Below are 17,634 nucleotides of genomic sequence, written 5' to 3'. Positions count from 1 at the left end.
AGCACGACTTGAAATATTTATAGCTCAGCTGCAAAATAGCTAATATGCAATGTAAATGCAAATGTAAATAAACAAGCTCATAACATTTCATAACAGAACTAGAATAATGTTAGATTCAACAGAGTTTATGCATATTTATAAGTACAGACAAATAACAATTTGTGAAAAATGAGTACAAAGGGCAAAGGAGTACAAAGCACAGTATGGTTTCAGGGCAGGCTAGCCACTACCACATGAGCATACAGGCTACAGTCAGATCCAACCCTCACTGACGAGGTCAGGTTTTACACATCAAAATGAGAGCAGTCAAAAAAACATGTACCATTTTGAAGCCATTCCCATTCAGATGAAAATATATTTGCATGAGAAAACAGATCTGGGAAGTTGTGGTTTTTGATATTGCTGGCAAGCTAGTATATTTATAACTTAATGTCCTATTATAATTACATTTAATTGTGGCTAACTTAAAACTTAAAAGAAAAATTTCTTACCTAGAAAAAACTGATCAAATGGCTCTTTAAAGTGTAATTTAGACACAATGCCAAGGAGGAACACCACCAGCAATAATCTGAAAGACGCAACTGTTGCTGCCTATCGATTCTGGGAAGTGAAATGTATTTCAAAACAATTCGAATTCCATCGTTCTATGGTTAGAAACATTTTTCACAAGTGCAAGACATTCAAGATCAAACTGTGCAATGCTCAGACTCTACAGCCCACAGACTGCATAAATGTTGCAAGGAAAAGGCCTTGGAACATTGTAGCACAGCTTATGATTATAAAGTTGCAGCTGAACAAAGCACAAGACTTTGGGGGTAATGTCCTTTGAACAGATGAAACCAAAGTAGAGATGTGTGGTAACAATGCACAGCACCATGGTTGGTTAAAACTAAACAGAGAGCATAACATCATTAACACCTCACATCAGCTCTCAAACATGATGTTGGAGGAGTGACGGTTTGGGCTTCTTTTGCAGGCACAGGACCTCAGATCCTTGTTGCCATTGAATTCACCTTGAAATCCTGTGTATACCAAAGTACCAGAGTGATTGTAGGGTCATTGAATATTGCTGCTACATGGCACAAGCCTTTGAATAAAACTCCACTGACAGTCAGTGATGTAATCAAGACAAGTCATGCAAACAATCTTAACTGAGATAATGAGATTAGAGAAGATTGTTTAAAAAAGTTAAGCTTTCAAAGCACTGAATTGAATAAATAATCTAAAATACTGCAGGGACACACAAGAAGCGCCAAACAATGTTTCCAAAGTTGGGTTCAAATATGTCCTCCTTGGCAGCTCTCTGCGACTGTGCCGTGTTTCATTAGTGGCACAGTGAGGAATTTGGGAACCTTGTTCAGACTGTGGGTTGTCATAATTAGGTTGTAGCCTGTCACTTTGTTCAAAGGACAGGATCCCATTTGGCTTTGTCGCTTTGTGTAAAGCTCCAAATTAGCCCTCTCTCTTTGCTTGTCTTCCTGTTGGACATTTGGGAAAAGTCTAACAGGAAAACAAAAACACTTTTTTGTGTGCCCACACAGTGTGTTTTCAAGATGAATAGAGAATACAGACTGAATAGCACACATCATTTACACTGCTTGATTAAAGGCTTCCCAGGTTTACATAAATTTATGCAAGAATAGCATTTACATAAGCCTACCAACAAATAGAGGATAACATTGTTGCCTGCATCATCACCTTTTTTCTTACACATAACTATACCAGGGTTAACAGATCTGCTGACATGAACATGAAGTGAAAGCATTTAGTGTAAGGCAACAAGATGGAAACAATGTGACACCTTCTACCTGTTTATCTCACAGTGGAGCTAAAGCTTTGAGGCAAAGTGCATATGTACACATGACATGGCCTTCTTCCATTTCACAACATGCTAAAAGATGAAACAGAGTGACGTGATTAAACATTCTTTCTATTCATCTGTTAGTCATTAACCTAGACAGTCACATGGTGATCTGTTTACTGCAGTCAGCTCCTGTAGCCCACTGAGTCTCCACTGACAGACTGGTGATGAGATTACAAGATTACAGTCGGTGTGGACATGTGTTCCCTGTTCTTAATTTGATTAAAACTCCCACTTAACAGCCTGTTCCTGCTCACCTACTGTATAAAGATGAATAAAGGGCTCTGTGGGATGATGCAGGAGCCTGGCTTGAGTTTCAGTTATTCATTATTGTCTTATAAACATCCTCTGTAAGGAAGGCTTGACTAATCAAATATTATTTAGAAAAAAGAAAATCCAAGAATCCTTCCGTAAGTTAAAGCGATGGTTTATAGCTAACCCTAACCCCATTTAAAAAGAAAAAAAATACAAAACTGTGACTGTAACAGAGATTTGATGGTAGGTATGCAAGCTTATTTTTGGTAGACTGAGACAACAACTATGTCCAAAAGTATTGCAATCATGCGTAGACCATAAACAGACAAAGACATAAGTACTTACTATATATTATAAAAACTTTCTAGGCAGACAGACTTGCTTGAAATAGTTTCCATCTCGGCTCAGTAATAACGTGCCAGCATTTTAACAGTTTTTACCTGATAAAAGTTTGACCATTTGCCTTTTAAATTCAGCTTCAGAATGCTAACACTTGCTTAAAAGCTCTACACACAGACTAAGTTTCCAGGGTCCAGTGTTCACAATCTCTAGGGTTAGGTTTAAGTGTTTATAAACCTTGTTTAGTTAACAAAAAAACTATACAATATTTTAATTGAATCTGAGCCAAATCCATTTGCAAGGTAAACAGCACAGGTGTTAAGAAATTATTGAACTGGCATAGGAGCACAAGAATGGGTCAATTTTAATTCTTGGGAGATCCTGCCCTGTCACCCACCAAAGGATGGTAACAACTGCTTAAAGTGTTCCTTGTGTTATTTTTTAGCTTACATTCCTTGTTCAACGCTCCTACAGCTACTCAACAAGAGATTTACTACATTACCCAGAAGACATTAGCCCTGAGGGTATTGACCCAGCTTGACTCAATTTATAGCACAGTTATATAATGTAGTGGACTAAGTACCAGCAAGAAAATGCAATTTTCTAATGGTGCAAAACACTGTGAAAGACCAGTACAACACTGATGATAGCTGAATCACCACTGTAGCTTAAGTTTGTTTCATGTATTCTGTGCAATGGGGTAAAAGTTTATTTGCATGTATACAGAACAGCACTGGTTCCTGCATGCTATACAATATGATGGGCTCTTGCTGAGATGTCATAATTTAGCCCGACTCAATAGAGAGGATCAGTAGCTTATATGGATTAGAGGGGTTTTTTTTTACAAAATGAGTGGCAAAGTCTTTCAGCACTGATGGGGCAGAGTTTAAAGTTGCAGAATGGTTCACCAGGTTATCACACATGCAGATGCAGATATCAATCCTCCTTGTCCTCCTCAACACCAACACCCACAAAGCATACACACAGTAGCCATGCACATAAACAAACATGCAAAGTGCCATCACATGACTGGGCAGGGCCTGTGGGTGTGGCTGGCTTACAGAGTGAGAGAATTCCCCTGCCCCTCTCCTTCTCTCCTCCCATCACTTAACAATACAGAGGAGAAACCTGAAAGAGAATGGGACCAATGTCTGGACACAGGTGAGTGTAATAGTGTTATGAGTGCATATACAATGAATCATTCCTGTGTCTTTGAATGTGACTGCGGGTAGAGATGCAGCCTTTTAAAAGCACTAATCCTTCTTACTCAAGAAACAGAGTAGCCTAAGCTTATTTGGTGCTCAGCATTACTGCCTGAACGACATGGCTGAAGACAGACAGGCTGAGCGGATCATGTACTGTGTATTTATTCACACAAATTTGTTGTGCATGTAGGATAAGTTTCTACCGAGTTTTTAACTGTTGGTTATTCGGTGAAGGCTAATAGTGGAATAAATTGTTCCTTTAGATAGTTTAAATTTAACGAGATAACTAGGCTAACTGCTTAAAATGCAAATAAAAAATAGCGTTCTAATTGTTACTGATAATTCAGGTGTCCGGTGTGTATATCGGTATCCCTTTGTTCGGGTGTAGTAAAGGACTACAGGTTTAGTTTGGCTGTTCAGTGTACCAGCGTCTGTGCGCGCGCTTCAGCGGCCTGTGACACGCGCGTGTTGATGAGCGGAGACATGCAGCTGTTTTGTAGCACGCTCCGCTGAGCAGCTCTTTTTCAAACACACATCGGGGCGTTGGCTTTTAATCGAGCTATTTGAGAGACTGCGTCTAAGCAATGGCAGAGAACAACACAAGGTCAAAGGTGAGGACAGAGCGTAATGGAATCCCATGAAGGAGGTGAGGTGTCCTCACATGTACCCAGATAGGCAACCTTCAGTTCATGGCGGAGGTTGAGACGTGGGAAAACGGAATCACGGCAGTAATCGCAATTTAGATTTCAGGCTCTCTCCTTTTTATTTATTTTTCGTCATATTTCACTTAAGGGGTTCGTATGTGGGCCAATAGAGCGCTTTATCATTGCTTTCATGTTTCCTGTTTCTTTACCTTGTAATTCTAAGAATGGCGGGGGGGGGGGGGGGGAAACGCAAACACACAAACGTTTTTTTCAGTTCTTCACCTTTGAATGAGAAATTTCAGTCTTACAAGTTCATGTGACTGGATGTATAAATACTACAAAGTAAATGTGACAATAGAGTAATTCCATATGAGGTCAGTTGAATCTGAGAAAGTGTTCCACCTGACATCCTCAGAAACAGCTGGGGTTTCAACTTTAGTATACATAATGGAGCCATGTAAATGTGATACTATGGAAAAATGTCCAATCTACAGGCCCTTTAAGTCCATAGTAGTGGGTTACAGGAAATAACCACATGACAGTCTAAATACTATACAACCAGGAAATGAACACTGTCACAATAGAGACAGTGTTAATTTTTCATGGACTGACTCATAAACGTAGGTCACCATACAAGATAAACTTATTTCCCAGTATGTCGCTGGCAGTCAGTAAACTGAATAACAAACAGTAAAGACCCTTTATTGATAAGTCATAAATTCATAAAATGCAAGAATAATTTAAAGATGATAATTAGCTGTTGCCAAATAGTGAAGTATGGTGGCCATTTGGTTTCTGTTAGTTTGTGGGAGGTCATGTTTTAATCATATTTAGGAATGTAAATGGCTTACAGGTCATTTGTCTGACACTGGGAACAACTTCAGATCTTGTGCGTCCCCGTGACTTCCTCTGAGGTTCACAGAGATGAGCGAGGAGGTGGGTCCACTGCAAAGAGACCATTTGCTGTGCGTGGTTCTGCCAGGTGGGCTGGAGAAGAGTGTCACAGTGCATGGAAGGTGGGTCATATCACAGTTTAAAAAAATAAATAACTGCTGCAACAGCAATGATTTTCACAAAGTGCAAAACATGTTAAGATAATCCTTAAATTCTCATCTTCACAGTAAACCACTGATGGACTTTATAGTGACTTTCTGTGCAAGTAACCATCTGAATCCTTCAGACTATACTGTTGATATTCTATCTCCCAACAAGAGCAACATAAGTTTCAAACCAAACTCTACTATTGGCTCGGTAGAAGCTGAGAAGATTGTGCTGAAGCCCAAAGGGATGGAGGAAAAGCTCAAGGGGCCATACGTGCCTGAGGTAAAAAAGGAGGGGGAAAGTTGTAAAGTAAACCGTTGCTTCATCGCGCTTCATCACAATGAGTATATGTTAACGGTTGTTTCTCATTGCAGGCAACAATACGTCTGTTGATCAACTACAATAAATCCCATAAGACTGTGGTGCGAGTCGATCCCAAACTGCCGCTGCAGATGCTGCTGCCGTTGGTGTGTGACAAGTGTGAGTTTAAAGTAGAAACAACCATATTACTGAAAGACTCTCAGTCCAAAGAGCTGCTGGACCTGACTAAGAGCTTAAATGACCACGGACTCAGGGAAGTGTTTGCCAAAGACACAGGGGGTAAAGACCTCACTGACCATCATCAGCCCAAGACAGCAGAAACAGGTATGAAGGATGTGAAAGCTGCTAGTCAGCAGTCCTGTGATCTTATGTCCCTCTAAATATTTAAAAGACCTGTGATGTTTTTTACCACGATTTAATTCAGGTAATGTCACACTGGCTTGTGTATTTTATTTTGTTGGGAAAACCTCATTTCTATTGTCCCCCTGTTGGGTAATAATGTTAAAGCTGTACAGCATAAACACAGCAGGTACACATCAGAAACTTTTGTTTATGTTAACATAAATAGTTAAAGGCTTAAAGTTGGGGGAAATTAGATGTCAATTACTTTGAGTATGGTATCACTGTTTGTTCTGCCTTAAGTACACAGCAAAATCTCCAGTGTTAAATTAACACTAGAGAGTGTCTATATGGGTCCACTCCTCTGAGTGTTAAATTAACACCTTTGACAGTGTTATATGTTTAAAAGTAACCTAGTCAGTTTTGAAGATTAACAAAGACTAACACTGAGCAGTGCTGATTTTCTAACACTGGAATATTTCTAACATTTTGAGTTATTTTCCAGTGTTAGAAAATCAGCACTGCTCAGTGTTAGCCATTGTTAATCTTCAAAACTGACTAGGTTACTTTTAAACATATAACACTGTCAAAGGTGTTAATTTAACACTCAACAGTGTTGTATTTAACACTCAGAGGTGTGGACCCATATAGACACTCTCTAGTGTTAATTTAACACTGGAGATTAACACTGCTGCTTTCTGTGGATTTTTTTCCCATGAGTGTATGGGAAATGCTTAGAAGCAAAAAACATGAAGCAGACGGAAACTGTTTGATGACAGAAGCCAGATTCAGCAAACAGTCTAAACAGGACGAGTCCATTCCAGGTTTCACTCCTGTGAAGCACAAACCTCTAAGTCTGCAGTAAACAAAGTCTAAACAAAATGGAACAATTAAAAACTGGAAAAACATGGCTTTGGCCTTTTCTGTTGAGGGCTGCAGATGGTGGCTCATAACTGGGTGTCAGCAGCACAAATCCCTGGAGCCAAGCCGCTTGTGTCAACAGTCCAAGGTTGCTGTTTGGGAAATGCAACATGGCACAAAGCAAGAGCCATCAAACTGGTTTTATGAACATGATCACTTGATATGAATTCAGTAGTTAAGCTTCATGACCACGTGCACCTGACTGTCTCAGAGATATGACGTGCAGTCATCAGCAACAAGCAAGTTTGTCTAACATCATGTGGCATCCATGATGGCAAGAGCTGAGCCTGTTTGGAACCAAAAGAGTTGGCCTGACCCTGCAGTAATGTGGTGTTCCTAATAAAGTATTTAGTGAGTAATTCAGTACCATCAATTTGCACTGTAACCTTTGGAAGAAGAAGCCAAATGCAACATGTTGTATATGTTATGGGATCCATAGATAAGTTGTTTATTTCTTAAAAAAACATCTTCCCATGATGCCATGTCTCACAAAACCTTGCTGTCTTAGTAGTCGTAGTCACATATCTTTTATTCCTGCAATACACCTGCTCCTGTGTAAATATTAACCTAATTCATCTGTTTTGGCAACTTTGTTTTCTGTCTGTAACAACTGTCACACCAGCAGAAGTCATCTCACTTCCACTGCAAGGTAACCAACCCAAACAATTTCATATAGTGGCTCGCCATTCAGGGTTTATACTGTATATCACTTACCAATCAGATCCTTTTCATTCCCTAGACCTGCCAAAAAAGGAGAAGAAATGGAAGGAAAAGAAAGGATTCTTCAGCTTATTTAGAAGAAGGAAGAAGAAACACGAAATGGTATATTGTCAGTCTGTGAGGACAACGATGTTTGCTTTATTCTTTATTGATCAACTTTTACTGATGACCAGCATTTACATTTCACGTGTAGCAGGGCGCAGTAAGTGCTCCTGCTTCTCCAGGACCCAGGAAACAAGCGGTACTCCGTATGAATTCGGAGAGCATTTCATCTTCCAACACCTTGCCTATAGAAAAGCCCAAGAAGAGGCAAGCCCCCCCGCCACCAGTTGCTGTTTCTCAGAGTGTCAGTAACTTCAGCACCTGCAATTTAGGAGGAGCACAGGTTAGTTGGTGGCAGGGATGAAAATGGAACACGACCAGAACATCCTGAAAAATCTTTTTGTAAAAATGAGAACACTGGTCAAACTGTGAAAGAATAAAGGAACCACTATATAAATGGAAATACTTGGGACATATGCCAATGATACCATTGTGTCTCTGTAGAGCTCTGAAGGATCTACCTTAAGAAGTACCAAGAGGAGGGCCCCACCACCTCCCTGTGCAAACACACTCCAGGAGCTGCTGACAGATACTAAAGGTAAAATCATGAATGCAAAATGGTGGCGCTGTGAAGAAAAAAAAAAAAAAAAAAAAAAAAAGATTCCAGGCATTAATTGAGATAATGGAGCCAGTCTTTCACTTTAAACTGACAAATTATTGTCAGTCTCATTGCTTCATCTCTTATAGGGCAAGCTGTTTATGTTGCTACCTAGTGGTGACTGTCTGCAAGTAAACAAGTAAACTATGCTTGTGAAGTAATCCCTGTAAAATTGCCCTTTTGCAGTATTTCAGTAAAAGGTCATTTTTACTGAAATGCTGTCAAATTGGAAATCAAATGTGTTTAAACAGAGATGAATCCTCAAAACCTCAGAGGGGTTCAAGAAAGAAATGAAATTAAGATGAAAATTATCAAAGAAAATGCCTTCAAATGGGAGATTTGGCAGTTAAATCTGACAAAAAAAACATAGCATTTATCGGTCCATACAGTTGAACCCTGTGTGAAATGACCCAGGGCCTTGTTCATAAGACATATTGGCTCCAGTCTGTCCTCAGCTTCAAGCTTTCATTCCCCTGTATTACTGTCTGAAATGTGTCTCCTGCCTGGGTCCAGGTTCTCTGTGGACATGCTTTCTTTTTAATGATCTGCTACAGATTTGGCTCTTGATTTCATTTTTAGTTAAAAACTGCTAATAATAACTAAGTGAGAATAAGTAAATTGATCACTTTTTTAAAAAAGCTTTCTTTCGGTGATCTAAATAACAGTGTAATTGTGAACAGCAGCCTCATTGTCTTGGTTCACTCCTTCGTTTTCTTTAAACCACAACACATGCCACACTGCTGAGCTAGTGTCAATGTGATGCTGAAAAAACAACTCCCAGCCAAAGGTAGATGGACATTAAACACACTCCTGATCTCCTACGCTTGCGTAAACATGATCCCCTACAATCTGATCTTTAACATAACAGGATTTTTGCATCCGTGGCAGAACATTTAACGGAGTCTCTTCAGTATGAGGTGGTTCTAAACATCTTGGATGTTAGTTAGGAAGCTATTAGACTGAAGCTTTGTCTCCTCCCTGCTTACAGACTCTGTGCCATCCCAAGGAGGTAATTGAGGGCTGCTGCTGCTGGTGCTGCTGCTGCCACCACCCCTGTCACTTTTTGCTCTCCTCCTTCCATCACCCTATTGCTCCTCTCCATCTTCTTCCTGCGTTGGCCTCTTCTTCCTCCTTCCCGTCTTAGTGGCTTTTGTAGATCTTTTTGGTGGCTTATATGGACACACAGTGCCCTCTATAACATTTGAGACAAAGACACAAATGTTGGTTTTATAAAAAGAATTAGACATTTTCAGAGGTTAATGTTAGCTAATGGGAGAATCTAACATAAATTGAGATATAAAGACCTTCACTGCAGCCACCTTCAGTTGCTGCCGTATTGAGTTTGATATTTAATCATGGAAAGGAATGCTGTTTTGGGTTCAGATCAGGTGACTGACTTGGCCATTGAAAGATTTGCCTTTACTTTTAGGAACTCTTGGGTTGCTTTGGGTTATTGTTGTTGTGTACTTTAGTTTTCCTTTGAACTAGTCAGTGCATTTATTCTTTTTAACACCAGAATATTGATTTAGCCACTTGTAGAGTTTCTGCTTTTTCTCTGATAGGTTTATTTAGATTTTTTTTTTATCCTAATGACAGTCTTCCTCACATCTCATATTTAAAATGAGATTAAAATTACAGTGAAAATCTATAAATTACACATTCAAAACTTAAGCTTCAGCTTCAGATGTTATGTTTACCTCATTTGTCATATCTACACCTTACAATCCACTGTGATGGTGCACAGCACAAAGGAAAAACAACAAGTTGTGTTTTTTGTCCCAAAGATTATGGCGGGCACTGTATTCACGCCTTCTACATTTATAAGCTGTCCATTTGTGCTGTTCAGCTGTCTGCTTATACTACTGATCCATATTTCTCTGATAATTCTGTACTTTGCTTTTTCTAATTTGTGTGTGATTTCCTATTAATGGGTTAGACTAGAGTTAGTTATTGTGCCTTTTAAATGATAAAGAAGCCACCAAGAAGAGCATTTGGTTAAAATGAATTATTAATTCTGTTGATTCCAAAGTGACTTTTTAAAATCTTGCATGTTTAGTTCTTTCTTTGCTAAATAATATAGTTATGTGTTTTAAAGTATAATGTTCGAGTCCTTGAAGTTTATTCTTCTGCTTACTCATTTAGACAATACATCTTAAGATAAATGTAACAGTTTTATGTGCACACTTTTCTAGATTATTTTATTATTAAAATGATTGATAATCATATCAATATTTTAATGTATATTTCTGTATACTATGTAAGCCTACATCTTAATGATATACCGTTGCCTCAGAAATAATTTAAATCCTCTTTACTTTTTGCACACAAATTAATAATGTAGCATTCTTTCCCCATCAATCTACATTGAAAAAGCCTAAATGCAAAACTGAAGAACTCAAGAATTGAAATCTTTACTCTATGAGATTATTTAGATCTTTAATTCGGTCTCCTCTTAGGTAAGTTTCTACAAGACTTTGACGAGGTTATTCAAATCAAGGATGGAAAGCATCCTTGAAGCTCCATCTTTAGGTTCTTCTAAGGATGTTCAGACAACGCTTGGAGTTTACCAAAGGCCTTCTTGTTTGGTTTGCTCAGTCCTTGCTTTATCTGCTTCCAGATAAAGACCATTATTCTCCTGAACTGATACCAACTGTTGAGTGCCACAATATTAACCATTTATAGTCAATTTCTTCATTTAAAGTTATTCCTATGTGTGTACAAAAAAGTAAGGGTTTTTAATCATTTAGAAGTATCTGCACACAGATTTTTGGGTCCAAGACCTTTTAAAAATGAATAATTAAGATGAAAACTGTTGCTAAGTCTTTCCTGTTTCTTTAGAAACTGTCAAGTCCCTGAACACTCCGGAGGAACTAAAAGAAAGTGATGAGTCAGAGTGTGTAAACAGATCACCATCTTCACTGGCACGCCCTTTACAGCCAAAGTCAGGATCATCCTCCTTACAGCAATCACTGGCTCATCTCCACGAAGTGGCTGATCCCTATCTGCCTATGTTACGAGGCAAAGACTTCTCCAGCGCCCGCTGCAACCTTGCCAAAGTCCTGATGTCTTCTGTTTCTAGAGAAACACTGGTCAGACGTTTGAAGAACTCTGCCACTTTCCCCAAATTTCAAAATGGCTCCTCCTTTACCCCCATGACCCCAAGGTGTCCAAATAGTGAAGTTTTCTGCACAGATGTTGAATCCGCTTTCAAATCTAACCTTCCAACTGAGAGTGAATGGGAGTATCCAGCTGAGAAGAGGGGGATGACCACATTTAAAGTTATCCCTCTGAAGAAAACACAAGATCTTACCGGAGATCTTCCAGACCAGTGCTGTATATCACCTAAAGATACCCCAGAGAGCAAAACGTCTCATGAGGTTGGGAATAATCAAGTAGATACTGATGAGAAACGATATTCACCAGACACATCGGGGAGTGAAGACCCTGCACCCAGTCCGGATACCTCCTCTCAGCAGATTCAGCTTCCTGACAACCTGGCTTCTCCTCCACTTTTGCATGATTTAACTGATCAGAACTTACCCAGTCCACCTCTGTCGGAGGCTAGGGACACCTCTGAAAAGGAGAGGGAAGAGGTGGGCTATGAGGTCTCATCAGAGGTGATTTCAGGGTGCAGTTATGGAGAGGTTCATACTGAAGATCACATCCACTCAGAACCTCAGAAGGAATTTGTCGATAATTCCAGCGCAGACACGTGCGCCGATGAGACGAAAGCTGAGGAGGAAGTGGTGCAAGAAGAAGAGGAGAAGGAGGAGGGCAGTTTCCCTCCACCTCCTCCACCTGTCTTTTTCAATGAAGACATAGCGATAATGGAGAATGAAAGAGAGGATACTACATCCCCCTCTTTGCTGTCCTCCCAAATATCAAGCCCTACAGTTGCCCTGAATGGGCAAATTAATGTATTCAGGGAGACCCTTCAAGACGAGCCTACTTCACCTAGGCCTGAACAGAACAGTCTGGAAAAGAAGAGTGCAGCCCCTTCCAGATTTGCTCAGGCAGTAGCAATAGCTGTCCAGAGATCTCAATGCAGTAAAGGTCCTCAACTTTCCAGTGGTGCACATGGTTTGCTTCCATCACCACCTCGGTCCACATATCAGTATGGTGAGTTCTGTACTCGACTGGTAGTTTAGTTAAGTCTCTTTACTGTGATGACTTACTTTAGAACTCACTAATAATTATATTCACATGTCTGACTGTCTTCCACTGCCTGTCTGCTTGCTAGAGGCCCTGTGACTTAGAAACATTTCTCTTATTCTTCTACAGGTGCCTGACCTGCTTCCTCTCAGATGTTTGAATGAAAGTCCTGGTTCACAGTTGGGCCTGACTGTGGACACCAGACTGAATAATTTCTAAGAACATCATCAGTTTTTATTCTTTTCTTTTTAAGGTTTGTGCTCACTGTCAAATGTCTGATTTTTGTTACAAAATGATTTATATACATGTTGAGCATAAACATTTTCTGTTATGAAGAAGGCCAAATTCATAGGACATGAGGGAAAATGTCCTGTGTGGGGTTTATTTTTTATTTTTTTTTTTTTAAACCATTTTCATTCAGCATGTGCCGACACAAACACAACTCTATGCGAGAGCTTCTTTTTTTGTGTCTTTAATTGCAATTATAGGCTTATTTTCTGCATGTTTGAAATTTATTTTCTCTTTCAGAATTCCTGTTTGTATGCTTCCAGATATCAATAATACTGTAAAAAAGAGCTGTCTCATATTCTGGTCTGGATTTTAGTCACCAGGTGGCAGAAGAGCTTAGCTTTTAAAATGCACGAGCCTGACACCATCTCTTTTTGAGATTTTTTTTTTCTTTTTTTTTATAAAATCGCTGCTTACAAAGACAGAATAGACAAAAAGCATTTTATATATTTAACTGAAATTATATGGAACATTATTCTAATACTCATTTGGGGTTTTTTGTTTTGTTTTGTTTTGTTTTTTTTAGTGTCAGAGTTATTTTCCCGTAGGCTATTGCTGTTCAAAAATCCATACCCATTCAGGGACATGCCGTGAGTAAGAAATACATGTAATATTTATTAGAGATGAGATAATTTCTTGCATTTCCAGAAAAAAGAAAAGGGGAAAAAAAAGAATATCTTTAGTGTAAGCCTGGGTTTTATGCCAAGCATTTCAGCACCTTCCTGAATAAACTCAGTCCACTTTGCTCACATGCACACACAGTTATGTCTTTAATGGACCCATACCTTGGGGCAATACTGCATAGCTATACTTGGGTGCCAAAAGAATCTGCACTACTATATGTATTGATCCAGCCCTGGCCTTAAAGGAACAGCAAGGAGCTATGCAAGACCTAGCCAGAACCGCCTGTGGCTAAAGCTTCTTGTTTGCCAGGCCTGGACTGAGTGGGCTCACTTGAAGACTTTCTTTCTCTTCGTCTCTCTCTCTCTGTGTCTCCCTCTCTTTATCTCTCTTTCTCTAACATTCCTTGCTCCACCTGAGAAGCGAGAGAGAGAGAGAGAGAGAGGAGCATGGGTTGCTGGTGGATGATGGGAGGTGACCATTGACCCTGTCGTGTTTCCGCGGCGCTCCTCCCAGAGGAGATGCCTGGCCCTCAAGGGCACAGCCATGTCACGCTGCCGTTGTCATGGAGAATGCCATTACCGCCCCTAAGGGAAAGAGCCATGTCTAACGTTTACCAAAAAAAAAAGAAGTCTGCAGGAAAAGAAACACACATGCTGGAGAGAAGCTCTTTCTCCTGCCCAAAGCAATGATATCCAATGTAAGTGACAACTCTGGCATTATCCTTTTCCAAGCAGGGAAAGGTTGAATTTCAACCAGAGCACTAATATTCGTCATTATTCAGACACAACGAAGCTGGATTTATAACATGGTATAACAAAAATACTACATGTCATTTCTGATCAAGCATACAACCGTGATGTTATTAGCCCAGGTGAACGACAGAGAGGAAACAGACGCAAAGAGGTTTTACTGATTATTGTCTCTGGAGACGAGGTGAGTGAAATCCTGGAGGACACTTCAGTCACATGAGCACACACAGGTTCAAACACATTAATGAGGGGCCTTTGGGATGAATGCAAGATCACTCTCTGGATCGGTTTAGTTAAACACACCTGAACAAACAAGGAAAAGTGAGTGCATGTACAGAACACTGATGGACAACAAAGGAACCTACACGGCAAGACTCCACCGTACAACCTCAAAATCAAAGGAAAATCTCTCTCTTAATCACTCACACAACACACAAAATTCATAATTAAAAAATGAAAAAAGTCTTTGATGTTTGATTTCAGTGATCATGTTGATGTCAATATGAAAGCCACTAAACTGCTTACAGTTGTACTGCAGCTCTTTCCACCAAGATCTTCCTGAATTATAAAAAATATATATTTAAATTATAAAAAAAGTTATAAAAAATACTGGAAAAATTATGCAACGACGAAAAATAAATGATTTTTTTTTTTTAATAAAGAGAAAATGGGCAGTTAGAGTAGGTTCATAAAAATCCAAAATGTATCATGTATGATCAGGATTTTGAAAGCTATTCTGCACCAGCAGCATCACATCTAGTGGGGACTAAAACTAGTTTTAATAACAGAAGAGAATTTCAATTATCAGACAGAAATCTGTTAATTTTCCTGGCATTTCTCACCACTTTTTTTTTTTAAAGAAAAAATGCCTCTGATGCCAGAAAAAAAAGATCCAATAAACAAAACAGGTTTTAAAAACTAAGAAATAACACAAAAAGCTCCAGGATTCACAAAGACGGGCTCTGACATGGGTTTTAATTAGTGGCATGATGTCCTCTGGTCACCTGGACTGGCTTATGTGGCTGTCGTGTGATTGTTGGGGGTTCTTTTTCATGGTCTTTGCCTTACAATATAAAATGGCTTGAGGCAACTGATGAGGTGAATTGGTGCTTTATAAATCAAGTTGATTTCAGTTATTCAAAAAAAAAAAAGTGTTCAGTTTCGTAAAGCACGCATGTCCCCTGATTGGAGCATCTTTAAATACACTTACATTTGCATTAAATCCTGTAAGTTGATGAATTCTGCTTTAGTTGAAGATGTATTGTACGCCCTGAATGCATTTAGCACTCCACTGAGAAAAATTTAAATTCTGCCATTTTTATACAACACAAAATAAGTGTAAACATCTGACTTGGCCCACATACTGCGCTGTGAGTACAACTAAAAAACTCCAGCTGGAATCAATAACATAATAGCTGGCCCACACAAATCGAGGTAATGCTATTTATCATTTATTTATTCCTTCATCTCTTCATTCATCTCTATTTAGTTCTCCATCTGATGTATCTGCCTCGTGGTTTAAAGATGCCCACGAGCTGGTAAAAGTCGGAATCTGATTATAAAACAGTGAGCAGGCCCGAGGCTTGCTTTGCTGGATCCGCTGCGTCTGGATGTGTGTAAGGGGTGCACATGTGCATTGTAGACTACTAATATATGTGTGTTTACATGGCACCTCCATGCTTTGGTAGAAATAATCAATAGATGAATCACCCAAAGCAGTGGAGCTCTCCCCAGGCAGTGTGGTGCAGCTTAATGCTATTCTTTCCATTCACCTTGGGAACGGCATCCATCAGGCCTCCCCCCAAAGTGAGGTACACTTGCCTAAAACATCACCAGTGCTTGAGGGGCTGCTTGGAAAATGATGCAGGGAGAGCGCAGTTGACCTCTCACCTCCTCCATGTTTTCGCTCGCTTCCCTCCTCTTTGGCGGAGCGGCAAATCACAGAGTTCCTGCCTCATTGGCATTGTCAGGCGCTTACAGTAGTGTTTCTCTGTATTGTGCTGGTGGTTAACTGGTTCAAATGTTATGGAAATGATATTTACCTCTTCTTTGATCCTGTAAACTCCAAACAGGCAGGCTGTCCCCCCCCCCCCCCCCCCCCCCCCCCCCCGTTTGAGGGAAGAAGGACTTACAGTAAAAGCAACGCTATAAATACAAACGAGAGGGAGAAAAATAGACGTCTGAAACGGAGCTCGGCGGTATTAAAATCAATCAAATATCTGAAATTTTCTACTTGAGCTGATGCCTTTTTAAAATCACGATCCACTGTTGCTTGTAGGACACAGCAACAATTTTTGACACAAACCACAAAGTCAAACCAATTTGATTAATGATGCTTGACAGCTCTCTATAAAACAAACTAGAAGCAAAAGCAGAAGCAGCGTTTGACGGCTCAACATACAGTGGTCGGCCCCTATTGCTTTGTGATAGATAGTGGACAAGCTCCATCTCGCCGTCATTTTTCTTCATTCACCTCTTATCGCTGAGACCTGAGAGAGGGAGAAAAAATGCAGCTTTCTTCTGTGATGAATAGTCCACATGTCTGATTCAGCGCGGTGACAAACTGACACAATCACAGCCGATAATATGTCACCGGTGGCTGTTTCTTTGATCAAAACACAAGCCCCTTGGCCCCTGATTCTACTTAGTGAAACAAATGCAAAAACAATGCATTTCCTCCTCCTGATGATCACCAGTGTAGTGCATCCTTCATTCTAATCAGTCTAATAATCACACCTCTTAGCCGTGAGCTCACTGAGAATGTGCTGTGAGGCTTGTAATGCCCATGCAGTGCTTATTCAAAACCAAAAGGGGGCACAGTAATCCCTGATTCAGATTAGTACCATTAAGATGGATCCGAGGAACGCGCTGACTTTGATGGTTGTATTGAGACGTAAACCCAGGAGAGTCACAGATGATTGGTGAAGTTGATGGATATTTGATTTTCACTTTGACAGAATAAAACAACTCAAACTGCTGGAAACTATCTCCATTATGAATCTCATTATTATTATTAGTATTATTATTTTTACCTAACTTTGTAGAACTCTGCTCATTTTATTTTTAATAAGTAGAAATCATGACCTAAAAAGTGTTTCATTTTAACATGCATCTCAGTGAAATAGCTCGTGTATGGAGGAACCCTGCCATATTTTTGAGGAAAGGGATATTACATTTTTTTAAGTACTCTGAACCTACCGATACACTTCTGAGAAGTAAAAGCAGATTCTGTATAACATATTTTACAGCAGAGTATTGAGACTATTATGTGAGGAAATTGATTTTTATAGTTGTGCCTTCGGCAGACTTATTACACCCACATGTAGGATTTAGTATTATGTCCTCTACATCACCATGCGATCTGGAAAAAAATGAGGTCTTTACAGTCAAGTTTGAGGCTAACATCGAAACTTAAATTCAAAAGAAGCTCATGTAATTAATATGAGTGAAACTTTACCTGTTAACATCCATCAGA

At 39.6% G+C, this 17,634-nt stretch overlaps 1 protein-coding gene across 13 annotated transcripts; it reads left to right on the top strand.

Moving 5' to 3' along the window:
• Window positions 1–3,464: 3,464 nt before the first annotated feature.
• On the top strand, window positions 3,465–13,541 carry LOC113016546 (uncharacterized). 13 transcript variants are annotated; one of them, XM_080297073.1, is made up of 12 exons: window positions 3,465–3,616; window positions 5,158–5,320; window positions 5,426–5,463; window positions 5,560–5,627; window positions 5,720–5,990; window positions 7,549–7,575; window positions 7,666–7,748; window positions 7,840–8,031; window positions 8,193–8,286; window positions 9,335–9,355; window positions 11,185–12,465; window positions 12,628–13,541. In XM_080297073.1, exons 2-12 carry the CDS (start codon window positions 5,229–5,231, stop codon window positions 12,633–12,635), a joined length of 2,175 nt encoding a protein of 724 aa, XP_080153199.1. In that variant the 5' UTR covers window positions 3,465–3,616; window positions 5,158–5,228; the 3' UTR covers window positions 12,636–13,541. The 13 variants fall into 13 exon arrangements, with proteins under 13 accessions (XP_080153199.1, XP_080153196.1, XP_080153194.1 ...); XM_080297077.1 differs by having other exon boundaries at window positions 3,561–3,616; window positions 5,426–5,459; XM_080297070.1 differs by having other exon boundaries at window positions 5,426–5,627; window positions 7,552–7,575; window positions 7,843–8,031.
• The last annotated feature ends 4,093 nt before the right edge of the window (window positions 13,542–17,634 follow it).

Source organism: Astatotilapia calliptera, chromosome 23 (assembly GCF_964374335.1).
Source record: "Astatotilapia calliptera chromosome 23, fAstCal68.1, whole genome shotgun sequence".
NCBI lineage: Eukaryota > Metazoa > Chordata > Actinopteri > Cichliformes > Cichlidae > Astatotilapia > Astatotilapia calliptera.
Note: the sequence above shows the minus strand (reverse complement) of the source record. Positions and strands in the feature narration are given on the sequence as shown.

What these genes read in the sequence shown, in the direction of transcription:
- LOC113016546 (XM_080297064.1), top strand. Translation starts at nt 5,229, where the DNA reads ATGAGCGAGGAGGTGGGTCCACTGCAAAGAGACCATTTGCTGTGCGTG. An exon ending in AGGGGCCATACGTGCCTGAG is followed by an intron (nt 5,628 to 5,719) that starts GTAAAAAAGGAG and finishes TTCTCATTGCAG; the next exon opens with GCAACAATACGTCTGTTGAT. An exon ending in GCTGCTGACAGATACTAAAG is followed by an intron (nt 8,287 to 9,334) that starts GTAAAATCATGA and finishes CCCTGCTTACAG; the next exon opens with ACTCTGTGCCATCCCAAGGA.